This window comes from Drosophila teissieri, chromosome 3R, assembly GCF_016746235.2.
Source record: "Drosophila teissieri strain GT53w chromosome 3R, Prin_Dtei_1.1, whole genome shotgun sequence".
NCBI lineage: Eukaryota > Metazoa > Arthropoda > Insecta > Diptera > Drosophilidae > Drosophila > Drosophila teissieri.
In genome coordinates this window covers 13,252,501-13,279,369 of record NC_053032.1, presented here as the reverse complement: position 1 = coordinate 13,279,369, position 26,869 = coordinate 13,252,501, and the positions used below count along the sequence as shown (strand labels likewise).

Sequence of the window (26,869 nt, the reverse complement as noted above, 5' to 3'; positions counted from 1 at the left end):
TGGTGGTTTTGGCCGCAAATTGATATGCACAAGTGAGCGGAGGATAATTTCCGTGGCTTTCATGTTGATTAGACGGGGATTAGTACATCATGGCGATGGTCCAATAAAACTTTATGTGGTATTTAACGCATATGCTGCAAATTTGATTAGCTGACTGCTGACTACTGACTGCTAAATGCCTAATTGTTAACTTGATTAATGGTTGCAGCTTTGCAGGAAAGTTGCCAGCGCAAAAAAGTCTGATGACATCCCTTAAATATTTACATAATTCCTATGCACTGGACTACTCAAAGTCCAAACTTCTGCAGAACAAAGAACCCAGAGATCCCATCGAGACAGACAGGCAGAGATTGGCCCAGAGGTCCAGCTAATAAAATCCAAATGATAATTATGACACTCGTACGTGATAATTGCCGCAAACCCCGACAAACTCCCACACAAACCCCCTAATCTGGAGAGGAGGAGCTCCAAAGTGCCCGAAAAGAAAGCAAACAGATCGTGACAGCTCGTGGAACATAAACAAACACACACCCTCCTGGACTTATAATTAGCATGGCTCAGGAGCAAGACCTGGCGAACTAATAAATAAATGGAGATTTTCTGTTATTTATTTTTAAAATATTCCCCAGTCCCCCGTGAGAGGCCCGTTTCGAACACGTCGTCGTTTTGGGTCACACACATTCATTTGGTCGAGGTCAAGTTGCGAGATAATTTGGGACTCCCCAGATCCCCAAGACTTGGAAAAACACACAGAAACACACACTTTCCAGGCTCAGTTTATTGGTGGGACAAAAGTTGTAGTATATTTAACCTACAATGCCTCCGAAGAAGGGTCCGAAACCTCCATAATAGGGACGACCATAGTAGGGAGCACCATAACCAAAGCCACCATAACCGATAGGAGCTCCAAGGGGACCGTAGAGGAAATTCCTCTTAGCACGCTTCAAAGGCTTCGCAGCCATGCCAGTATCCTTCTCCACCGACGACAAGTCGTTGGATTGCTTGGCGGACTCCTTTAGGGCCACAACGAGGCTAAGAGCCAGGCAAACAATAAGTCCAAACAAAATCGCGGAACGCATTTTTACTTTCGACAGGAGAATTTCCAATCACAACGATATTTCAGGGTTAACTGACTTAGCCGGCACTTCAGATCAGCTTTTATAGTCGCTTGGAACGTAGTACCGAGCACTTATCGTATTGATATTAATGAGATTCAAGAACAATCTTAGCAAATTACAACGCCGAAATGTGGAACCTGTTCTACCCAGGTCACTAAATACAAACATCAGATGGTAATACACCACCGGGTGCTGCAGTTTAGTTTTGTGCTTTTCACAAAATATTCCCGAACTCGATGACGAAAGCAAAGCAAATCCAATTAACGCAAAATTAGAATCGGAGCGGATTCCTATCATTGGAAAGAAATTTTTGGGACCAAACAATGTATGACGTTTGTATCTAGTGCAACGTGATGCTAAATTTAAGCTTTTTGGCTAGTTATTCAAGAAACTGTTTTTACGCACAGTGGAGAAGGTGTGAATAGTACGTCATTCCGCAGTTTGTAAACAAATATGGTTTTTTTCGGGCAAAACCACAGACATACGGAAGCCTGAGGGTTTGGTTTTAAGTTGATAGAGTCATCTCGATTCTTAAGTAGGTAAACAACAACAGGGCGCTACTTATTTATTGACTGGAAATACCCCAGTGCGGTCACACGCTCAGTGATCAGTGATCGATGATCAGCGCTGAGTACAAGCCTATAAAATTACCAGGGCATAAAGCTCTGCAGACAGTCTGATTTGCTTTGATCTCTTACTCCTCGGGATCTGTCTGTCTGTCCTCATGTCTGATGTGTCCCCGTTTGCATTGCCATAAATCAGTGGGACTGCCAAGAGGAAGCGTCGATCGATCGACTCCGTATCAGTATCATTCCCATTGTGCGCCTCCCAGTTCCAGCCCCATTCTGATTTCGATTTCGATTCTGATTCCCATTCCCAGTTCCCCACATCCTCATCCTCATCCACATCCACATCCACATCTAGGTCCACACATCCACATGTGCTGCCCAGACATTGTCGTCGCATTTGCTCTTCGATTCTCGATCTGTGCCGATCTGTGTGTTGTTGTCATGTGATTTAAGGGTTCCGTAAATCACGCTTCTTGTCTAATTTTGTCTCGCCCGAGATTCCCGGCATAGTTGCCAACTCAATGGAATTATTTCTTCGTGTCAAGTGCGCCCAAGAGAGCAGTTTTTGCACATGATCGCGCCACTTCGATCGCTGGCAGCTGCACATTTGCAACTGTATCTGCAACTGAATCTCCATCTGCATCTTCGATTCGATCTCAGACCAAATCTGCATCTGTATCTGCGTCTGCCATTTCATGTTAACTCACTGGCAACGTCTGCCGTTGGGGATCCTCAATCGAGCATAACATTTGCAGACCTCATTGAGTTGTCTCCGCCACTTGCGGAAGAGGCTTTGCCACAGAGTATCTGGAGTTGTCTGGGCCAAGTCGTAGACAACTTGTCCATTTGCATGCCAAAACTAGTTTGCCAAATGGCAGTGAGTTGCAGTTTAGGGTTGGGTTTGGAGTTGCAGTTGGAGTGGGAGTTGGAAGGCAAGGCAAGTCTCAAAGCGGACCCAACCTGAACCCCATAATTAATTTACATATAATTGCCACAATCGGAAGTACACATCAAATGGCATAACGCTGTCCCCCACGTCGACCTGTAAATTTGTGATTATTGCTGGGCACCGGGAAGTATTCAGACCATATAGACCATACATATATAGCGTACCAAAATGGTAAGCGCCACCTGACACGCCCTCGTCATTTGGCAGATAATTGTGTGTTCGGATTGCTGTCCATTTGGCTGACAGGTGGAATGGTCTTCGAAACAGAAACCATTTGGCGTGTCATCAAAACAATGGCCGCGGCAATCACCACGCAATGAAGTTGCCGCCCCACCGACTTTTTCTAATTTGGGAATGTCACCGCTTTGACTGACGTCCAATATGATTTAACTAACTTTTATGACACCAATTATCGTGTTGGACTTTCTGGGCCACTCGATTTGGACAGGTGATGTCAGCGAAAGTTAACTGGATTTCGAGCGGAAAGAATTCTCATCGACGGCCTTCGTCTTCCGTCTTCCTCCGCCGAACAATATTGAGAATTTACATTTGTACCTTTCGCCAAGAGATTTATGAATATTCAGGCTTTAGGAAATGGGAAAATTTTGCACATTTCGATACGCAAATAAACATTTGAGTCTCCTTTGTCCGGCCAAGTTTAATTTCGGGTTTTTCCCTGAGATTATGGGGTAGATTTTCGCACTCGCATTTACCCGCTCCAGTTTGCACAAAAGATCTGTCCCAATTCGGATCGTGACGTGGGTACCTCAAGCAGCTGGATGTCGTCTACCAGGTCTGAAGTCTCGAGATCGGTGGTTGCATTCTGGATATCTGGATGTACATATATTTCCTCGGCTTTGTCTTGGGTGCGTGGTTCTGGGGGAAAATTTACCTAAGATTTCCGTTGATTGCATGTGAATATTTGATGATCGGTTTTGCTGTATGCAAAACATGTTTGCAAATTTTTTAAGTGCTACTTTTTCCTAGGCCTGCCCGCTGGGGTGGCGGCAATCGGCAAATGTGCTCTGTTTTTTATTGTTCTTTGTTCGCATGGTCATAATAAGGCGGAACGTGTTGTAAGGCTGTTTGCTCGGGAAAGAATTGATGGTGTAGGGAGCTGGGATGTGTGAGTGACCTTAATTAGGAGATGCTGACCTCGTTTTTTGGGAGACTCTTAGGAAAACTTCTGGAATAGTGTGTGTCTGAGAAGTGGGTAAACATTGTTACATATTGCGGTATACGTTCGTATAAAAAGGGAACTTTACTTATGTAGCTTACAATCTTTGCCCAATTATAGTACAATCAAAGTAATTTAAAATTTTTCAATGATATATTAAATTTGATAAGCTTGTAAAATACAAGTTTGGAAAATATAAATGCGGCATATTGCTTATCTTCTATAGCCTTTTATAAAGTTCTATCGGCATTTAAATTTATTTTAAACCTCCGAACCATTTCCGATGATTTAGGGTATAGATTACCCTATTTTTCCCGCCAAAAAAAGTAACTGCATTCTGTCACACAAACACAATGTAATGCTCTTATTCAGATCCCGAACTTCACGCCTAATCAGCGAACTGGACAATGGGCAAATGCAAATGCTGCATACATTTTTCAAAACGAAATCAGAGCATTAACACAGGAAAAGTAGGGAAATTCTTTAGAAAAACCTCCCTCCCTGCCATTTCTGTCCCTCAAGCGTTGATCTTTTGACCTTTACGCTTGAGTTCCTTAACTCGCCAGACATGCAAAGTAATGCATATGAGATTGCATATATGGTCGGGAGACTCTTGGGCGACTTTTCTAAGGGTGGCAACCGCCTGAAAGGCGCGCACAGCCCAGAATGAAAAATGGCATTATACTGACCTTTACTTTTCGGTACAGTCTTGGAGAAAGAAGTTCTTAAAATGTTATTTTAGAACTGTTGGATCTTGAATAAGCTCAGCTGCCTAGGCTATAAATGTCATATTAATTACAATTTTCCATCAAACGATCATAAAACTCGAGATATCAAGTTTGGTAATTGGAAAAACCATTCCAAATGAATTGTTCCTACCCCGTCGATATAGCCGATATAGCTGCTATAGCCAACTCAGGTGCCAGATCCCCACTTGAGCGCTATCGAAATTTACGAGCCTGAGGCATGAACCCTTTTAGGGCAATTTCACTTCAGCAATTCGATTGGGGAGGTGATAGAGCAGAGAACCTAGACTCGCAAGGGGGTGAAACGGGAATTGTCAGCGGTGGATTCAAGTGGAGATCGGCGGAGGAGCTCCTCTCTTTCGGTTCTATCCACTGTGTTGACAGCATGCTCTGCGAGAAGTGGGTGCAGTCGGTCCGTGGAGCACGCGCCAACTTCAAGCTGCAGGCCGGGCCATAACTTCTCCGGTTGTCAGGCGTTTAGCTACTTAAACACTTAGGACAGCATGCGGGACGCCCTTTCCAGTGGTTCTCTAGATGATTTGGCCGCCTTAATTGCATTTCTTCGATTCCACGCATGCCACTCACTCAACTACTTGGCGCTCCATTTCATTTTCGGCGACATGGGACATGGGCCCCCGTCTGTCCACGCAGCGTGTGTATTAGTAAATTTATTTGGTTTTTGGCAGAGATTTCGTCTCTGGGAAATTTATTAGCACATTAAGATAAAATGAAGTCGTTTGTGCCTCCACGCTCCACTCGCTCCACTCGATCCACTCGCGGCTCCCTCGTCTGGCATTAAATTTTATTGCCTTTTTTGCCCATTGTCGTCGTATTATCGCCCTGTCCAACTGCTCCGGCTCCAGCTTTCGATGCAGCTCCTCCTCCTTTGGCCAAGGCATTTCGGGAATTCTGTAGTTTTGGTATTTTGAATAATGTCAAGCATCTTTATGGTAGATTTATTCCGGCTAAGCATCGCTCAGCATCGCTCAGAATCGCTCAGCATTTCGATGTGGTGGGGCCGCAGAGTGGTGTGGCAGCAGGTGCGGTTTGGTTTTGGGGCATTAAGTATGATTAACAAATGATGAGCGTGTTCGAGGGAGCACATTAAACAGATGGATTACTAGTCGATAAATGTGGCTATTTGTGCCAATAATAAGTTGGGTGTTTCAAATTGATTGAACCCAATTCATTCTGAATTTTACTACGCTTATTGCTTCTTTTTAGTGCTCAGCTATAGTATTGTTCTGTAGTGACCACAGATTGTAGAAAGACATTCTAGCTACATTCTATTGTACGACGACCAATTCCCCAAACTTGTACCATCTGTACTTTTACTGAAATGCATAATCCTAACATCCTAATTGAGTATCATAAAGTATGCAATGATACCATAACACTGAGGTACCTTTTGTTGATGCTCACAGAATGAATTTCCTCTCCCAACTAGCAAAAACTGCGTTGAACTAGTTCCCACAAAATTTCCACACAAAGTAGCTATCAGTGCCAACCAATCTATTCCCAAGCGAAGCATCAATTAAAGGGTTCCAGTCGCAACTAACAGCACGCAACTAACTGCATCAATTAGGAGCTGCCAGCATAAACCACAAAGACCGCTGATTACAAAGTTCGGTGCTGCTGCAGTTGCCACCCCGCGAGTCCTGGCATTCCCATGCAAGGATAATGCAGCGAGTTCCGCTTTGGAAGTCTGACTTCCTGGCGGGGGAAACGGAACTAGAAACTGCACTTCATGAAGGAGTACGAGGGTGAGGGCGAGGGCGAGGGCGAGTACCCTTTACATGTCGCAGGGGGTGAACTGCGCCTGTTGTCCTGGCCGGAGTGTCCTGCCACTGATTGAGTGCATGACTGACCAAGTTGACGGACTCTTGTTGACTGACTGACTGACTGACAATTAAATGACACACAGCGGAAAATGCGCTGCATGCAACTTCAAAGCGGCTGCAGTTGTCAGACGGCGTGTGAAACGCTGACTAGGAGATTTCCATGCCAAAACAGGAAGTTGATGTTGCCACAGGAAATGTGATTTGTAGTTTTTCCTCTACTTTGCTCTCCTTTCCTTTTTTATTTAGTATTTTTTGTTTTTTTTTCTATTTTGATTAAAATTTGTTTGTCCTGCGACAGGTGAGGCGACAAAGCACCGGCACCCGCACCCGCAGCCGCAGCCGCAGCTGACTTTCCACATCGATTTCCAAACAGCTTTTTAAAGTCCTTGCCGGGCCAGACGCCATTTTGATGGCAGCCAGCCAGCCAAGTCAACGATCCAGCTCCTCCTGCCGCCTTCGGCAGGATTCCCCGGTACCTTCTTCTTCTTCTCCGCCGGCTGCCGCTTTTATTTGACAACTCGTTCCAAATAGCACAAAAGCCAAGCTGACATGGATACACATGAAAGTTGCGAGTCGCGAACGGATTTTTATTTCATTTTTTTCCGCTTCTCTCATTTCCTTGCTGGTTTTCATTTCGTTTTTATGTTTTTTCATATTTTGGCGCATGTCCTTTGGCGGCTGCGACTCAAAAGCGGAAGCAGCGGTCTCATATGTACCACTGCTGTTGAGGTACTTTGAAAAATTACTTATAATAAAATGTTAGGTGTACAAATTTGTTGCCCAAGACTGTACAACAATTATTTTTAAACATATTATCGCATTATATGAAAACAATGAGATTAATATTAATAAAATTTTTAAGTGTTTCAATGATAAGGACATGCTCTAAATCAAGAACGTGTTTGACTGGGGTTTTGTTCTTGGTGTATATTTGCTCCTGTTTCGGTGGCTCGCTTTCCTTCGCTGGCTGTAATCAACATTTTTGCAATGCTCCTGTCTGCCGTCTGTTTGTTTATCAAAAGAGTCAACTGTGGCAACCTGGTGGCACCCTTCCCCCGCCACACCTCCCCTCTGGTCGTGGTGAAATTTTCAATTTAATTTTCCCCGCTGCCATTTCACTCTGTTTGCTTTGACTTCGTTTCTTTCTGGCTTTCAACTTCCTTTCATTTCTCCTTTTTTGTATTTTGATGCATGACAAGACGCATTTGACAGACGACGGGTGCACCTACACAAACCAATCCAGAACACAGATATGTATACATATGTATATCCTGCCGCCAGGATATTCGCATGCAACGCATTGAGGAAGCACACGCGCTGCTCATTTGTCTCGCGTACGGAGAGCACAAGAAATTGAAGTGTCAGAAATTGTGACACCTCCGATTGTGCCCTATGACGGATCGGGGCTAAGAAGGAACGCATATGGCAGGGATTAGCTCGTTCCATTCATTGGAGCCCAGATCCATTGTGCCAACGTAAGTCGAAGGTAAGAGCATAACTCTAAGTGTATTAAATGAAAATAGAAGTCATAGTTTTGTGCCAGATATTCCCAATGAAATTCAAATGCAGAAAAATATGTGAAAACCTTTGTTTAGAAATACATAAATAAATGATTATACTATATGAAGCAAAGCTGTTTCATCTCGATGTAGGGATCACTTAGCTGAAACCCATGCGCGGATTCGCTGTCATGGAAGGGAAAGTGGTAACCTAGCGACGCGGCACACATATCCCTAAACCGGGCAAGGGTTTCCCTCGGGTTGGTGCGAAGAGAAATTGTGATTTTATGCAAATACTGGGTGTGCGAGTGTTGTGTTGTGTAAGGGAGCGACAAAGATTCATTCCGTGTCATCAGTCAACTTGATGGTGTAATTATATAGCATTACAAAAACACAATAAAAGCGGAACAGCCCGAGCCAATGCCGCACCAAGTTCAAGTGGCAAGTCCATAGCCGTGGAAAGTGTTAATAATAATGATGATGATGGCGATGGCGATGGTGATGCTGCCGATGTGGAAACTGGATGCTGGAAACAGGATATTTTCGGCCGAATAATTGACTGCAGTTACGCGCCTGTTACGGCCCAAACTCGCTGGCAGTGTATTAATTTAAATGTCACCGTGGCTGGGAAGCTCATCCCAGTACATCCCGCCGAACCAATGTCAAGAGGTGAAATTTCAAACCAAAACAGTTTCCCATTCACCGCGATTTTTTCAGTCTTTCGTTTCTGAAAACCAACTACGATTTATCTTCATTAAATTGGGAGTTTTAACGAGCGCGGAAACTTCCGGAGTCGCACTACCTGTATATGAGTATATAAATTCGGAGTCGAAATAGTCGGCTCAGTTCAAAGTTTAAGCCCATGCTGCCAGAAGTGACAACTTAAGATTTTTCCTATGATCCGGCTCTAAGACTCGAAAAAAGACGAAATTGAGCTGCAGGTGTCAAGAAACCAACTAAGGTGGCCTGGTCAAGTGGAGGCCATTAAAAGAGCGTTGGGTCAGCAGTTAAAAAAACAATAAAAGACGGGGAAATTCTGGTGTAGAGGTGATACAAGCATAATACCGTTTAAGGAAAATTATAAAAAGAGTTTAATGGTCCACACGAGTCAACGGACAAAGTTCATTTGATGGCTTTATTTCTTCGAAGGGAAATCACTTCCTCGCCGGATATCATAATTACTAGTTTTTGGAACTTTATACAATTTTAAGAATACAAATTGAAGAATGCTTGTAGAAAAAAGTGATTCTGTGACAGTTTCAAGGGCAATAATTTACTTTGGAAAGCTTTCTGAATACTACCCGCCAAAACTTCCATTGAAATCCTTTCCTTATTTAGATACATTTGCTTCCGTTGGTGCTCGCCACAAAATGGCCACCCATGTCAGGACTCAACTCATGCGCCCTGAACATCAACTGTTGCCCTTTCAAATTGACCCCTTTGTCGGGGCCACCGAACAAAAAGAGTTGGCAGTAATGAAAGCGAAGTCCGAACTTGGGACATTGGCCATTTTGGATGCGATTCGCACACAACTTGACCGATGGACGATGGGCCAATCCCGCCGTCAGCAGGATGCGCGCCTTGCCATTCAGGGGACACTCCCTTGGGTGCTAAGGCAACTGCCCAAACTGGTTGGAGCAATCCGCATTTGAATACAAAAATCATTAGAATTCAACGTGAAAACGTCTTAAGTTTCCTGCTGCTCGGACTGTGAGAAGAAACGGGAAAAAGTACGGTGGTGACCTCTGAACTCTGCCTATCCCGTTGCGAGCTGTCGTCCCGAAGGGGTAATACCAAAATTACGTGCGTGACTGACCAATGCGCTGACCACTGTCCAGTTTCGTAGGTCCTCAGCCGCATCCTTCAAGGATATCCCAGTCCAACCCCGTTTGCCAGGCGCACCCGGTGTCCTTCAACTCCTCACTGCTATCCCGTCTCGAAAGCTGTCTCCTTAATCATTAAAAAAGTCTAATTTATGAAAATAATCTGTTTGCTCTGCGCAGTCTTCGGTCCAGAGTTCCAAGTCCAGGTGTAATCCGAATCCATTCTGGGTGCCCAGACAATCGCTTTTGCATGGCCATGGCGCAACTGACAAATACGAACAATGCGGCCATCAATCAACGGATTTTCGAGTTCAACAAGAGGTTTGCGTTTCAAACTTTTGGATAAGTAAATTCACAAATGTTTGCGTAATTAGCCTAATGGACAATTTGCGTAGCAGCGAGCGTTGAAAATTGGTTTTAGATTAGCTGGCCTCCAGGAGATGAACACTTTGTATGTATACCAGAAATAGTTTAAGCTTTAATGGGCTATCAAGTTATTTAATATAGTTATGTAAAATATAAAGAATGCGTAGGCTTATTTTACTTGAAAGGCCTTACCAATAGTGTATTTACATTTTAATTTAATTTAGTGAAATATTCCTCTAATTGAATTACAACATATTGTGGTTACCTGTTAAAGATCATGGCAATCTTTCGGCACGTGCACCATCCCAAAGATGAGAGTGCAAAAGTCAAGCCAAATAAAGGGCAGTCCTTAAACAGCATTCGACTGTCCCAGATCGAGATAGCCCTGTCCGCTGCAGATATACAAATAAATAAATCATATCGGAGGTAAAGGGATCCTCGACGTAAAAAACGAGATCAACAAGATCAACCCTTCGACGCAAACATTATGATCTCGGGCATTAAGAAGTAAGGGCAAACAAAGCATCCGAAAAAAGGATAAAAGGCGAACAAAGGCCCGTGGAAGCTGAGTGGCCTAATTTGTCGAGTTTCAGTTGCGAGTTGCGAATGGCAAACCCCGACACAAATGGGCCAAACACCCGAGGAACCGCACTCACTAAATGGTCCACAAAGGAATTTCTGCGGAGGCTGCACGCGTAGGTTCCAAAGGTCGGGTCCTGAATGCCACAAAGGGTTTCATCCCGTTTTCTCATGATCGGATTGGAAGGATTATGAGTTCGCGATCTTGGTAGTCGCTCTGTTTGTTTTTTTATTTTTCAGTAGCTTCTTAGCTGCTTTGGGACTTTTCTGAGGACCCCTGGCACTTGAGTGTTCATTGAGTTTTACGCATCTGACGATTAGCATGGGCAATCCGCTTCTGGAGATGAGAGGATCTCCAGATTGGCAACAATTGTGTGTGCAATGTGTGCGCATTGTGTTTTAACACTTTGATGGGAATCAGGGGTTGTTCGAGGTGGGCGTGTACTGACAAGTGACGACGATTTTCCCACATTAAGTGCGCTCAAAATGCGGCTCAGCTCAGCGGGATTCCCTTTTTGCACTATCTGCAACTGTGGACGCTTTTGTATCTGAGTGCCATTGAAAAGGCGTTCAAGCGCGCAATTTCGCATGTTATTTTCGCTAAATTGCGCTAATCGCTTAAACTTTTCAGCGACCACTCGTCGAGGGTGGGGCGAATGGCGGTGAAACCACATTGTTTACGACTTAAGTCCCATTTAATATGTTGTCATGGCGAAAAAGGTTTATGCCGCATTTGAATTAGGCTTTTCTTTGGCGCAGCGCTTTGACACAAGTCACTGATGAGCTGGGAAACTTTCCACTTAATTTTGATTCCTTTCATATAGCACCCACACCGTAAAAAAGCTCTTCAATGGCCACTTGAGGCTTTTTGTCGCATCCTTCTATTCAAATCCGAACTAAATTACATATTCATGTGCGCAGAGACTCTCTCAAATGGGTCTCAAGGGCTCGTTTCAATTATCCTTTCAGGGCTTTCAGCGGAAAATGTGAAACGCTGACGACATCAGTACATACCCTGGCCAGCATCCAACCAATCAGTAGTAGTAGCATCCTGCTAGGATGCAGTTCCTTAAAACCCTTTCTCGACAGTTGACGTTGCACATTTTGGGGTTCTAAACCCTTGAATTTAGAGCCTGACATGAATTGCGGAAGGAAGCTGCCAAGGAACGGGTAATTCAATCGATTATGGGGACTTGGTCAGCGACACTTTGTGGTCAAACAAAGCCGGCTGCATAAAGTGCCAGGAGTTATGGGCCTCGGAAACACGAATAGTAGTAGTAGGATGAATAGAATCGATTTCAATGAGAAAAGGCAGCCGGCCAATATCCTTTGAGTGACTCCCTACGGATAAGATCTAAGAAATAGTCAAGCTGTGTGCGAGGGCCTCATTAAACGGTATTTCTGTGGCCAGTCGTATCTCACAGTTGCATCTTGTTATCTCGTCAAGAGATTTGAGTGTGAGTGTGCGAGTGTAAGTGTGCGTGTGCGTGGGTAAACTCTCTGCTTGGCGACAATTTTGCGTCATTTGCGGTTGGTTGTCTTGGCCAAGAGAGCGGGGAATCGTGTGGAGGGACCCTGAACCCATCCATCCATCCATCCAGCCAGCTTGCCAGCCAACCATATAGTCGAGCCAACAAAAGGCGCCTTTGTTTGGGTCCTAAGTAGTCGTATCTTGAAGAACGTGTATCTGTATCTCGGGCTGCTAAACTGCAGCTTGCATGTGTCGCTGCTCCTGTGAGTGGGCACCCTAATGTGCTTCTAATGCGCTGCCACAGACCGCATGAGTATCCATCTATTGTCCCTCGCCAATCGACGCCCATTGTCTTGCGATTCGAGGCGTGGGATACTGCTAACCGTTTGGCATTTTCCAGCCGGCGGTGTGGAATACGCAAATACACACAACAATTGCATTATCTGCGGGAAACTACTTGCAGTGCGTTAATCTCAATCGCGGTTCAACGTGAACCTAATTGAAATTGTTCACCCTAAAAATTGATGTCGCCAAAGATCAGGGAACGCGGCTGTTCGCCGCAGGACAAAAGTTCAGCGGACAGCCATGTATGTGTGGAATTAATCTCAAAACTCTCGACTGATGTGGACATCACTTTGGGTCCTCGGCGGACCGACGACTGATAAGATGCGACATTTGTACAGTATATACGGTATATACGAGTATTTATGTATTTATAGCTTCTTATTTGTTCGTTATAAGCGTGTGGAAGTTTTTTAATATTTTTGCTCTATGCTCTCGGTTTGTTTACATTTTCGGCCTGGAAATTGACAGTCCGACAGAACGAAAGAAAAAACAAAGACGGACACTCGACTGATAGATTAGCGAGGCTGGTTTTTTGGTCCGAGGAGGAGGCTGAGGTAGCGGGATGGCAATCTCGAAAGCACTTTTTGATGAACGGACGTGCACAAGTCTCTGCTTAAAAGCAGGTCAATTGACCTCGCCTCAGTCGCTCTCTCGAATGGCGCTTATCAGGCACTCGTAGAAACAAAATGCTTCTTATCAACAACTGTCTGCAACGACACTGGGTCTCTGAGTGGAAACATCAAGAAGAAAACAGCTTGTGGAACGAATAAGAAGCCCGAGATTCTTCCCCCAATTCATTGGAATTGATGTGTTTTTTTATTTGCTGAAAACAGCTCTTTGTACTTACGACTGATCAGTTTGAACAAGGGAAGCCATATTGCTTCAATATGCTATCTTTTATAGTTTATATAAACGCTGAATGGAGTGGAAAGAAACGAAGTTCTTTTGAAAACAATGTATAAATGTATTCTTATCTGGTAATTATAAAAATCGTTATAAATATTGAACCAGTTTAGTTTGAACAAAGGCTTCTAACCCCTGTAATAGCCATCGATTTGGTGGTCAAGACCCAGATCCAGTTATCAGTCAGGTACCGTTGAATTGGAATGGAACCATTAATTATTTCCCTAATCCATCAGCATCCGTCAACAGCTCGGGCCTCTCACCTCGCCCAGTCTCACCTTTGCCTCCAACTTTCTCACACTCTGCCGGATCTGGATATTAATTAACCATGCCAAAATAGCGAAACTGACCATTAACACCGAAAAGGTTGAGAAGCCGAGGCGAACGGACGAGCAATGTCAAAAACTATTATCTCTCTAATGGGCGAAAACACACGCGTTGTGTCCTGAAAGGGGATACTTTCTCGGCTCATCAGATTCCGGCACGGACATTTCATAACTTCCACTGACCGCTGGCCAGTTCAAGTAGACCAAGCCAAGCAACCAAAGCAACCCCTTCGCTCAGCTTGAGACTTCTTTGCAATCCTTTCTTCTCTTTGCTTAAGCCTTTGTTTTTCCCGGCATTGTCCTGGGCACCGGGCACCGGGCACTTTGCATAATCAATAATCCTTGTCGCTGGCAATCCTTGCCCGCCATTGTCGCGCTGACCAACACGTCTGAAAAGATAAATTATGGTTTGTAGTCAAATTGAAGGCAAACAATCCCGGACAAAGACCAGACCAAGGGAATGCAATGGGCTGGAAGCGACCGGGATGGGGTGGTCATCCGATCGCCCCGAAGACAGCTGCCGTGTGCTGGAACCGGACAGTGTCCGAGGGACCCATGGGCCAAGAAAATTTGTTTTAATATTTTGGTATATAAGATTCAATTACCTTCTTGGAGAGAGCTTATTGGGCAGAAGGAGGTAAGGATGCCAAGATAAGAACATATTTTAACATTTAAAGCAGGTGGCTTCCTTAAGATTGGGATTCCTTAAGAACTTACGACTATTTCTTCTTATTACATTAAAGAATTACCCATTCATTTGTATACCTACTTCTATCCAATAAGTCAATGTTATGGAGCGACAATCATAGTCAATCATTCTACACCCATATCCTGTTTACATATTTACATACCTATGCCGACATAAGCATACTTATATTTCCTTGAATCGAACCGAGAATCAAATTTAACCGATAGGTTGGCCAAATCCCTGGCTAAAGCAAACATAATTACACATTTATTTAAATGGCAAACAGCATTCGCCGAAAAGAAAGCAGATAGTTGACCTTTTCCACTCGCTGCAATCGCCAAAAGTCCTTAGACAAACGGCCAGCTGTGCAAATGTCAAGACGTAAGTGTCAAAATGCTCATTAATAACGTCATCCTTAACGGGCGATGGCTGCAGGATCGGAAGCGATGTCCTTCCTGGGCAGGACAAACACACATGGACAGCTATGGCGAAAGACGGAATCGATGAGAATGCAAAAAAGCAAAGGTACGGCTAAGCCACATCATCAAAGCGAAGTCTGGAAGTCTGGACAATGGGCAAAGTTCGTCAAAGGATGTTTGCGCAAGTAAACATTGGAAACTATACGCCAGGAAGAAGGATATGAGCTGTGTGTCCCTCGTGTATGGCAGTGTTAAATTGAAAAATTATGATAAATAGCACAATGGGATGGGGGAAGTTGCACAACAACCAAACCCACATCCCACTGAGAGAACGTCTTCGCGACGGTGTGAGTCGCATGCAAAAGGATATTAATACCACGGCAGGACGCAAGAAGGGGTTGGGCTGCGCCCAAGACGAGCGACCGGCCTCGACGGAGTGTTGCTAAAGTGTGCACTGGCCTATAAAGGACACCCATTCGCCACGGGATATCATTTACGATGCCGTGTCGTTTGACCGCCCAACGGGACTTTGGACCGCACCGTCTTAACCCCTTCTCCTGCCAACAGCTTCCGCATCCGGAGGTCCTTTGTTTATCTAGCCGGCAATAGTTCACATGAGCTTATCATCCGCAGCGCGAGTGTTTGCGAAAAAAGTTTGCCAATTCGCGGGGGGTGTGCGAAGGGGTTAGCCCTCCAGTCCTTTGGGTCCTTCTGTTGACAATTGTCGTTACTTTGGCGTTGGTCTGGTGGGATATTCTCGGCTTAGTCGTGTAATGCCCCTTTGTCTTTATGGTTCGACTTGGACGTTGGCTGGTGATTACAGGACCGGGATTTGGACTGTTATCACAGGGCACATAACTTTGGATACTTTATTCGCTGGCGGGGTACAACTAGAATGTGGGATAAACCATCAGTCGATGTAAATGTTATGCACGGTGATGGAGTTTCCCGGCTTGTAGCCACACTTCTGGGCCCACTCCTCCACCTCCGTCTCCCGGATCACGCGCCTTGTGGTCACAGAGTCAATGGTGCACATGGTGTCCCCCTCCAGCTCCTCGCCCACTTGGTCCAGTTGGTCGAGGCGATCGTAGATGATTCCCTTCACTCCGTGCCTCTTCAGCCTTTCGCGGATCTCCAGGTCAGTGGTGGAACTACCATAGACAAAAGCTTCCATATTGATCTGGCGCAGGTATGCCATTGTCGAGGGCTTGTTCAGTAGCGAGTTAGCATGAAGCGTCAGCCCCAGGAACTCCAGACTATCGCAAAACCTCACCGCAAACTTCTGGACGCCTACCCTTTGGTCTGCATACTGAACCGGCGAGTGCGGATCCTCCAGCAGTAGAGTCACGGGATATACATTCTGCTTGAACCGAACCATGGCACAGATGTCGGCATCGAAGCTGCAGAAGACGATGCGCCGCCTTCCTGCCTTGTTCAAAACTATCTCCAAGATGGTATCCACATAGAAGTTTCGATCGAAGGTGGGCTTGAAGCTGCCGCTCTCCCAACGCCGCACATTGGTCATCTGGGGCCACTTGATCTCGATGAGGAAGCCCATGGCGACGTGCAGGTTCTCCTCATCCAAGAGATCAAGAAGCAGGGGAAAGGGGCGCTGCTCTTGCAACATTCGATCACAGGACATCTCGCAGCCTTTGCTACCAGCGAATCGCAGGACCTTCACCTGCTTCAGCTGATCGTAGGTAAATGCCTCCAGGGGAACGGCAATGAGATCCTTTCGTTTGGATCCACCCATGGCGAGCAGCATAAGCCTGTTAAGATTCTCGTAGGCAAATACGAGCAGATCCTGATTATCCAGGAGATCCTCAACGCTAGGCATTCTCTGAAGCAGAAATCGCAGTACAAAATCGTGATACACCACCACTTGGGCATCCTGCGTGAGCTGGACATCCATTTCCGCCATGTCCGCATTGGCCAAAACCGCCTGCTTGAAACCATACAAGGTATTCTCCCTCACCAAGTCCGATCCCAACCGGTACGTATTTCCCGATCCTTTGTGACCGATGTTCATGCACAGGCGATTCTTGCGCCAGTATCGCTCGTAGCTGTGACTCAAGTCGCAACGGAAATTGGGCAAGGGTCGAATCCATAAGTAGCGCACACACATCTCCATCAGTGGACGGTGGGTGGAGGCGCAGGTGATCTTCACCCGGGCAGAGCCTTCGGTGTCCAGCAGCTGATCTGGCATCAGGAATCCGTAACCGTAGTGATATGGTGGTTCATCGGAACCTGCTTTGTGGGCGTATGTGTACAGATCCAGGCGGTAGAGCGTCTCCTCTGGGAAAGCGATGGAACAATGGAATAACTCCATGTCCTCCGGCCCACATCGAACTCCGAACGGTGGCTGCGAGGCCAACGGATTTTGGGAGTTCAGATTGACAACCTCGACTTCGGCCATTCGAAATTGCCGGGTTTCTCCCTTCATTTTTTGCTGGGCCAGATAACGCGATATGCGGGTTTCCGATGAAACCATTTTGAGGGGATCGGCTGGTTCGATGCACGGATTCTCCGGAACCTCAAACATCGGCTGCACATGGACGTACAGAAGTCTCTGTTTCTGGCGCTGCCAGCTGAATGGAGCATTGAAGATCTTCAGATGGAGAATGGTTTCGGTGGTGGCCCAACCGCGGTCCACCTGGTTGGCCTCATCATCGTCGTGTGGTTTTCCCAAGGTGTCGCAACGCTTTAGCATGTTCTGGCAAGTGCGAATCACTCTGGGAATCAGTTGCGACTCCCAGAAGCGGATATACACATCTTTCGTCTGGGGATCAAGGACCACAACGCAGTACCGATAGTGGATGTCGATGTTACGGGGTATCTCCAAGATTGCATCGAACTGACAGCACGTGCATAGGCAGTTGATGCACTCGTTCTTTTCCAGGATGAACACCTTCTTGGGATCCCAGTTCCCGAGAGAGGGACAGTTGCCACTGATGGCTACATACTCATTCCCTTTGAGTGGATGGTGGTAGACCACACAGAAGGGCCACTCTGTGGTCGGAACTGGAGGTGCAGGTGGTGCCTCTCGTGCCTCCGGAGCGTTACTAAGTTCGTCTTCCTCGGGCTTCTGCTCACACTCCTCCCGATCGGTGGCAAAGAACCATCGATGCATGGTAAGGGGGCAGTGCCAAATGAAACGAGAATTTCGGAAAGTCTTTATAAGTATAATAGTATGTATAAATTGGTATTTGGTAACAAGTATTTCAACAAATTTCAGTGTGTGCTTGACAGACATTTGATATCATTTTACATAACATATTACTGAAGCACGACAAGCTGCTTGAAGAGTTTTCCATCCTTTTTTCCAGAAAATCACAAGTCTGAACTTCTCATTGTGCTGTCTTAATAAGTTCTTACACAATTGATTCTGGTATTTCCCTTAGCCCAACGCTCCCCATGTGACAATTCTTACTTCTGTTTTTCACATGACAAAACATATCATTAGCTAACCACAAGGAACCAGGATAATGTTTTGGGGACTATTACGAAACGCAATGAAACTTTCCCACCAAAGTCAACTAAGCATCCTGTCATATTTCCCGCAGGATGTGATCTTTTGATCCGGAAACTATAAAATTGGTACACCAAGCCCGGAGAAATCTCTGTGTCGCGGAAAAGGCACGCAAGCCCTCTTTCCCCTCGGAGACTGAAACACTAAAACGAGCCACCTGCGACAGGATCGGAAAAAAGGAACAAGGATCGAAGCAGGGACACGCCATACACTAAAACTGAGGGGTTGCGCTCCTGCTAGAATGGGAAAACTAGACTACGCTTTAGTCAGGGGAAAAAACCAAATTAGTGTGGGCTTTAAAATTAAATTTTAATTGTGGGCGCTCCGAAAACTGTTGGTAAACTGTGGGAAATTTCGAGTCACCGCAATGATTCCCAATTCCAAATATAGAAATGTCAGTCTGAATGTTTGCGTCCGGAGCAGTGACAGTTGTCAATGAAACCATTTCGGGCACTTCCCAATTTGAGTATCTCACCTTACCGAAATCAGGGCAACACTTCGCTGGCTTCCAACTTGGGGCGCTCTCGAATTTCCGTGGTGCCTAATCCGCTTGTTTACTAAACAAATCAGCTGAAAAGGGGTGACATCGAATGCAAAGGGGCCGAGTAAGAGGAGGGGTCTCCCAGGATGGATCGAAATTTATGCCCGTCAACGGCGATTAAACAGCAAACGAGGCAATCAAGACGATCCGGACACATGCCAGAAGACTCAGCCCCAACCGCAGATGCTGCAACTCGTTAGCAGTGTCTTCTGCTTCATTTTGGACCTCAAAAAGTATAAAAATATCATATAACTTGGAATTTTAGTGATGGAAAAGGAAAATTACGCCAATAAGGTAAACACAATTGAGTTGGCGTTGATGTGAAAACATACTAAAGCTATTGGCGTGTTCCACTCATCAGTAATAAGTGACTATGTGCCGACTATCCTAACAGCAATTCTTCTATCGATCTCGTCTGATGGCAACTATATTATGACAAGCCATGTTAACTCGCCGGTAATTAACTAATATTTGCTTTAACCCTCCCAAACATATTTTTTAAGGACACATTGACGTCAAGTGTGTCGCAAGTCTGGCCCTCGTTCTGGTTTGAGCCTTCTGTGGTGATGCAGCACAAAATTGGAACACATGTGCGCTAGACCGCAGAACGAGTGCCAAAAGTGCTGTCCACCAGCCATGTCCGTTTTCCGCTCCTCCCCTCTCCCTTTTTCCTGACCTCGTCCTGTGTCCACAAGCAGCAGCTGGAACTGAAACCGAAACCGAATCCGAATCCGCCGCGCCTGCGCACTGGGCAGCAGGTAGAAGTCCTTTCGGATCTTTTCGTTTGCGTGCAGAAACACTTGACTCAGATTGTTTTGGACCCTGCGGTTGAGATTTGTATGGGTGTGTTGCAGTTGCAAGTGCAATTAAACGGCAAACAAAGCGAGACCGCAGCTTGTGCCCAGGTAGATCAGAGATCAACTGTCAACTGGCTGCCGCAATTTGCTTGGAGCGCTTCCTGGAAACACAATACGCAATCCTAATTAAGCATAAAGAGACTAATTTCCCCGGTGCCCCTATGTGCTCCATTGTGTGGGAAAATCTAATTGGAAATCTGTGAACACAGTCGCCTTTCTCGCGGTCTTCAAATTACGCTCATTGCACCGAGGCCTGTGTGCAGGCGTTCTGAAAACACACCGGGAATGGGGGGATTACTGTGGAGAATTCGGATTTTCCGCTTTGTTTTCGTGTAGTTGAATATCCTTGGGAAAGTCGGCGATCAGGATTTCCTCAATGCTTTTCCTCAGGCAGTGTGAGAGCGGTAGGTAAATAATATCTTCTAGAATACTTACGTGATCTTGGAGCTGTCCGATTTCCTGGTGGATGTCCTCAGGCAAATACGGATGCAGGATGTGCGCACAGGTTGGACAGGATATCCCCAGGACATTCACTAGATAAACAGGTGCTTAGCAGTATTTTCCCAGGGAAAAAAGTGGCTACACTCCAAAATCCAAGAGTGATTTTCCCCTTTGGAACGGTCATAAGTCAATAAATCATTCCAGCACTTCTATGTCATTCAACCACTCGGTGGAAATCAATAGCCGGAAAATAGTTTTCCTACGCAAGCGTAAAACAAATCCAACACCGAAAACACCAAAAATCACAAATTAGCTAAACGACAACTGTAGTGTGAGAAAAACCCGAACAGGGACAGCATTTAAATACGGTAAAAATCATTGACACATGGGACTCCACTGGTTTGCCCGTCGAAGTCAACTGCAACCTTATAGCAACATCTGGACAAGTATTAAAAAAACAATAACATACCCTTAAGTGACATCCACCGCGTCAGGATCTCCAACGGCAACTCGCCCGTTGAAGATTACAATTTATGACTGCGGCTGATTTTCCAAATATTTAACCATAAGTTGGGGCGACAACGTGCATTTCTGAAACACATTGGAATTTGTTACACTGCGGTGGAGACGGAAAAAACGACCAGAAAAAAACGAAACAAATTCTGAAAGATTTCCGTGAGAAACGACACAGGATGTAGGGATATTTAAATGAGAGGTCGGAGCCGCTAAGCTATTTTAATTGGACGTGGGGGAAATCCAGGCAGTCAGATACTTCAACCAAGTTTAAGAATCCCTTTGTTGGCGATTTATTTACGATTTCCACGAGCTGTGATCTGAAATTCGAAGCTGGACTATCTTCTCTAGTTATAACTTTCTCACTGCGATAAGCCTTTATCGCCGCATAGAATAGCTCTGAAAATTGAGCAGTTCAAATGTAATTTATGAGACGAACTGGAGTCCAAGATAAGCTAGATGAGATTACATAGGATCAGAAATGCCACAAGCGAGTCGAATTTCACGTCCAACCAAAGGGCGAAGGAGTCCATATTATGACTCAATAATACTTTCAATATTTATATCAATTGTTATTAAATATTATTGGGCAGCCGAACCACCCTTACCCTCAACCCTTCTGTCGAGCGAACGTTCGATCCCTCCTGGAAATTGGAAACCGCAAGGAGCAATCAAAGTCGGCGGCGAATGTGAGAATTATTGGGTTTCGGCAATTTAGTTGCAGAACGGCAAGAAAGGGGCAATATACCCGGGTGTTGGGTGTCACGGTTCCGGTGCAGTTGAGCTCCGAGCTTCTGTTTCTGTTTCTGTCGCAGATCGGCCGGCCCAAGTGGTCACTCACTCACTCACTCACGCTAAAAGGTAATTAACCGGCTGAGCTGAAAGACTATAGTATATCACGGAACATAAGCGATGTACCCCGGATGTGTCGAATGGCATTAGCATAGGGCGTGGAGGTGGGATATGCAAAGCGAAGCCCCAGATGTTTCCACATCGGAACCACTCTTATCAGGACTTGGACTTCCGCTCTGGCTCTGCCCACCTTCCGAGACCCCGAGATCTGGGCTACCAGCGGAGGTTCTGTGGTTCCCACACGGTCCGCTCACCTGCAGAGTAACTATCTGGCGGACGACCCGACCCAGATGCAATGTATTCATCACTATTATCATGGCAAATGTTTGCCCCCAGATAAACTATGTTTATATGCGGTGTCGAGAGGCATCGTATTCATTAGTTTAAGTTTAGTCGGCTTGTTGGCTTGTTGACTTGTTACTGCATTACGCATACTCGCACTTCCTTCGGCCCTCGACTCAGTTGGTTCATTCATAAAATTAGATTCCGCCGGGCGTCTGCTGCAATCCGAATGGCATCCCACGGATCTTGCACTATCTCTGAGATATTCGGAATGCCAAACAAATGTTGCCGCTAAGTGTAAATAAGTTTCGGGCAAATTCGTTCTGTTTGCCCGCCGTTATCTGCGCGTTCTTTTGATAAAAGTTTTTTCTGAAATGCGGCAGGCAGCTGGCTAAATTCGAGAACATTTCCCACAGGCCGCATACCCATGCACTCGACTTATTCTAGGATGGACTGGAATTATTGGCCCGTTCTGGATTTTCGGGCTAAGTTCAAAGGTCAAGCTCGGGAAGTATGCACTAAAAACGGAGCAGAAATTGGTAGTAAAACCCGTTTTTCCGTGTCCGAAATCGAGTTGGTTCCTGATTTATTTTTAAGTCTCGAGCTGACCCATGAGAAGTTTTCGTCCATTTTGACCTTTGACACCGACGAACCCGAAAGCACTCACCCCTAAAACAGAGCCCGCCAAACGGGATAGTTCTGAACTGACCGCTACTAGCCGAGAGCAAGGAGATTAGTGCCCCCTGGCAGTTCCGTTTTCCATCATTTGATTATGAATTAAAGACACAATCGCACGCCGACTGCGATCAGAGTTCAATTGCTCAATTAGCCGATCGGAACTCCTGTGCTGGAAGCTGGGAATGGATGGGATCGCTCATAATGGGCCCACTCAATGGGATTTCCTATGTGGCGACATCATGTGGAGTGGCCACGAAGTGGGGCTGCTGGCTCTTAATCATGTTAATGGCATTAAGCAGCTTAATCGACGGCAAAGATCTAAGCCCTCGCGTCGATAATCAGCCACGGAGCAGAGACCACCCAGCCAGAGTTTGACTTCAGCTCCTACTCCTACTCCGATTGCCATGCCGATGCCGAATCCGAATCCGAAACCGAATCCGACTCCAAGCCGTCTAATTAAAAACAAAAGTCCGCCGCCTTGTAAATGTCAAGCGATTGCCACAGATCACGAACTTCTGCCTCTGCTGCTGTTTTGCAGTTGCAAAATCAAAATGCATTAAGCAAAAAGCAAAAGCAGCCACAATTAGCCGGCAGTTCGAAGTCGGCAAATGACAAACAAATGAGCAGGGCAACCCAGGCGAGTTGAGCTCTGGGGGAAAAGAAAAATACAAATACAGAGGAGAATCATAATAAAATAATTGACGGAACTGGGGGAACTGGACCCCCTTGTATTGACATTTGCCACCGGGGGCTGACATTTTAATACGACTGCTTGCGAAAGCAGAGTTTCTTCTCGTGTTTTTGTCAAACGATTTCATAAAAGCCCTGTACCCGAGCAACTGAAAGGGGTCAAGCTGTTTGGTGATCTTGGACCGGGGGCAGGGTTATGGGTGGTAGCAAAGGTTCTTCTCATGTAAATATTTATGTAAAATAGTGCCGAAATAGTTGGGTTTCGCAGTGACTCCATCGTAAATCTTTGGACCCCTCAATTAACACCTTTTTGTGCCCAATTCTCACACTCGGACCATCTGGTCAGCTTGAAGACAATGGGCCCAGCTAGAACGCCCTCAAAATGAGCATGAAATTGCTTACGGAAGGAAGTTCGGATGCCACAAAAACACGGCCTAAAACAATTGCTTAGACATTTAGCACGCGGCACGGGAAGCGAGGAGAGGAGTGGAAAAACTAGACTAAAATAGTTGTATTCCCCCATGCGAATGGGAAACCAATGAATGAGCTCTGGACGACCAAAGGGAAGTGTGCCGACATGAAGACATAAAAGGCTAAAATGTCCATAAATATGGTCAATTATTTTGGTAGCCGGACAAACAGTGGACCTGCGTAGGAGGTGTCCGCATTCGCATCCGCATCCGCAGCTCCCGCCTCAGGTCCTTTCCTTTCGTCAGCCCGTAAATCACCGAGAAGGCAGAGCAACTGGAAGACAATGGCTCTCGGGTAGGTGTGTCACCTTGCACAACAATGGGCGACACCTTCTGGACGAGACAAAGACATCATCACTGGCCGGCCAGGAGCCGGGTTTTAAACTATTTCCCATTCGGTCCACACCCACGGCAGATGCCCGTGTCGGTGTCTGTGTGCGCATAGAAGTCGATCCTGATGCGGCTAATGCGGTAATTAGATAATACCTGAGCTGCGGCCCAGAAAGGCACGCGGCACTCCCCTTCTACGCCGACTTTGATTTCGATTGCCCAGAGGCTGACAAATACGGGTTAACAGAGTGCAATCAGCTGCGTAATGCGATACTCGGGGCTAATATAGAAAAAAGAAACAAACAGAGAATATCCGCAATTGTCGCGACTCGAACGCAACTCGTTGCCTCAGTTGCAACCCCTTGGCAGGAGGAGATCCTGCCCAGGATCTGTATCAGTTTCGGTGACTTCAGGCATCCCTCAGCGAGCATCCTTTGAAATCAAAACCGCGAGCATTAGTAAACCCATTTTTTGCGCTCTCTTGTTCGGCAACCGCAATTGTAATTTTATAACCCAATTTGAGATGATTTTATCCCGCCAGAGGCAATAAAAAAATGCCCTCAGATTGCCCGGCTCGATTGAAACTGCGGCAAGAGCTGGGCGATATTTGATACTTTGCGCTAGATGTTTTGATTAGGCTTCAATTTAGCGGGAGCGGGAAAAGCCCAGCTTCCCCGAGTGCATCATTAGGTCTAACCCTTTCCCATAATCCTGCTGCGAACTTTGAGCTGGCCAACCCTTTGACCAATGGTCAAATGTCAGTTTTCGGTGATCTCACTGCGACGAGGGCAGCTGCTGATCTTTTCTCAAGATGCTGCTGCATCCCTGCCTCCACTCCGGAGTACGGAGTCAACCCTCGGGGTTAACATCTTGTTTCGCAACTTTGTCAAACACAATTAAAAAACACACACGAAATAATAATGGAATTTTGATTGAAGTGCCAGCGAAGTGTCAATCACAACAAAATGATGACGTTTTCCAAGGATCAGAATTCGCAAAATGGTATTGTACTATTAATTAAGTAGAGTAGAGCAGGGGGTAGAATAAAAATCAAACGGTTCACTTAACACGACTGCTTGTCCCCTTGTGAGAACCCCTGAGAATGGTGGAAATTTCATTAAAAATTCTCTCGATTTATCCCAAAAATTCTAGTTTTTCTTTTGAGGAAAATTACACAAATCATGCACCCAAAAAAAGGAATAAAAGCCCTTGAAAATCCTGCTGTATGCAAATGCAAAAGACGTTGCGGGGTCATCGGGTCATCTCGTCCACACCGAAGGGTTGCTTCACTATTTGTCCAGGTGTGTCCCAAGAAAAACCGCTCGCTGATGTGATTTTTCATTAGAAATCCATAAAACTGAAATCGCAAATTGCGCTGCCGGACTGCTTATTATGCGTGACAGCATTTACGGCCATGACAATCGTATCGCCATTGGCATATCTTCAGGGACTTGAGATAGTCGTTTGTTCCGCATTCGGGGCAGATGGCTTCCTATCAGATACTTGCCCGGATTCAATTAGCTGCAGATCGAGGGAGTTGGAGAGGGAGGAAGATCCGGGAGCAGTATATTTTTATGATGCTTACCAAATGGAATATGTACAAAGGATCCTACGATTGGAAACCTTCAATTAGTTTGGATTTGAAGACTTTATTAAAGTGTGATTCACTTTTGTAGCTATGTTGTTGATATTCTGAAGCATATTAAACGAAACGTAACGTATATTTGAGGTCATTCAAGTCTCGAGAGTTTTTGGCGGGACTTTTCTGTCGAATTCGGAATTTTTGGCATCGAAATTCTATCCACAAGAAATACAATTTTCCCTATTCATATACTTTGGTGCATCATAAGCCCTCAAAGGTGCCAAAAATGTAGCATAATCTTAATGAAAATTTGGCGAAAATCTCCTCAGGCTGCCGAATCGAACAAAACAAATCCAAAACAGCCCATTGTACTCGCCTGATTCCCATCTGAGCTGTCAATAAATATTTATGAATATAATAAAGTCAACTCCGAGCTGAGAACAAAAAAGTGATGCCACGCGGCTTTTCTTTTTTCCCTACGCGAAGGAAAACAAATTTGCTTGCTTTCAATGCTGTTGTTTTATTTTCAAAGAAATCAAGACGGCGGCTCATGCATATGCAAAAGGTAGCAAAAATATTAGCAGAGCCCAAGGAACTGGGTCAAAGGTTACTGCACACGCACACACACTCGTACACTCTACTTTCGGCCCAAGGGATTTTCACCGGGGTGTGATTTTCCATGAAAACGCATATGCAAAAACCGCGCTACCTCCCCTTGCTGGTTTCCCCCCCCCGAAAGTGCCACCTCTCACCACGTTCCGCTTGACAATTATTTTTGGCACATTTTCAATGAATTCAGCGTTAATTTCCGTTTGATTTTTGAATTCAATGCGCCGCTTTTTGCACCCATTTTTTCCATGTCCGGAAAACAGAATAGAGAAAATGCCATAGTTACAGTTGCTGTTCCGCGGCCAGCATCATTAATTATAATTTTCAATTTGATGTGTCGCCGGGACTAATTCGATTTTTATGTTCTGCCTGTGATTTGGCGAAAAAGTCGGTTTTATTTTTGCCATTGAAGTTTCCAGAGCTATGTTTCCACCAATAGAATGACCACATAAAAAAATGTCTTGTATTTTAATTTTGTGCTTTATTTTTCTTCAGGCAATAAGGTGGTTCCCATTTTTCCTGTAAATAGCTTGGAATCTTAAAGTTTCCCATGAAAATCTCCGTTTTGGTCCAGTTCTAACGGTCAAATGTCCATCAGCCGCACGAAGTTCAGTTGTTTAACTGGACCAAAACAGCTTGTCACCTCTGAACCCCGCCCCATGTCAGCAGTAATTAA

At 45.4% G+C, this 26,869-nt stretch overlaps 4 protein-coding genes across 4 annotated transcripts; all 4 read right to left on the bottom strand.

The window, feature by feature from the left end:
* Window positions 1-760: 760 nt before the first annotated feature.
* On the bottom strand, window positions 761-1,141 carry LOC122621392. The gene has a single exon (XM_043799238.1). The coding sequence runs from the start codon at window positions 1,077-1,079 to the stop codon at window positions 807-809; it is 273 nt and encodes a 90-aa protein (XP_043655173.1). The 5' UTR covers window positions 1,080-1,141; the 3' UTR covers window positions 761-806.
* An 8,128-nt stretch (window positions 1,142-9,269) lies between these two features.
* Window positions 9,270-9,777, bottom strand: LOC122621824. Its single transcript, XM_043799815.1, has one exon. It carries the CDS (start codon window positions 9,562-9,564, stop codon window positions 9,295-9,297), a length of 270 nt encoding a protein of 89 aa, XP_043655750.1. The 5' UTR covers window positions 9,565-9,777; the 3' UTR covers window positions 9,270-9,294.
* A 1,207-nt stretch (window positions 9,778-10,984) lies between these two features.
* LOC122622027 lies at window positions 10,985-11,139 on the bottom strand. Its single transcript, XM_043800131.1, is given in 2 exon segments — window positions 10,985-11,056; window positions 11,059-11,139. Coding segments are annotated over 2 exon segments (153 nt in total).
* A 4,535-nt stretch (window positions 11,140-15,674) lies between these two features.
* On the bottom strand, window positions 15,675-18,068 carry LOC122620664 (glycerophosphocholine phosphodiesterase GPCPD1). The gene has a single exon (XM_043798246.1). It carries the CDS (start codon window positions 17,947-17,949, stop codon window positions 15,730-15,732), a length of 2,220 nt encoding a protein of 739 aa, XP_043654181.1. The 5' UTR covers window positions 17,950-18,068; the 3' UTR covers window positions 15,675-15,729.
* Window positions 18,069-26,869: the final 8,801 nt, after the last annotated feature.

What these genes read in the sequence shown, in the direction of transcription:
- LOC122621392 (XM_043799238.1), bottom strand. Translation starts at nt 1,079, where the DNA reads ATGCGTTCCGCGATTTTGTTTGGACTTATTGTTTGCCTGGCTCTTAGC.
- LOC122621824 (XM_043799815.1), bottom strand. Translation starts at nt 9,564, where the DNA reads ATGATTTTTGTATTCAAATGCGGATTGCTCCAACCAGTTTGGGCAGTT.
- LOC122620664 (XM_043798246.1), bottom strand. Translation starts at nt 17,949, where the DNA reads ATGCATCGATGGTTCTTTGCCACCGATCGGGAGGAGTGTGAGCAGAAG.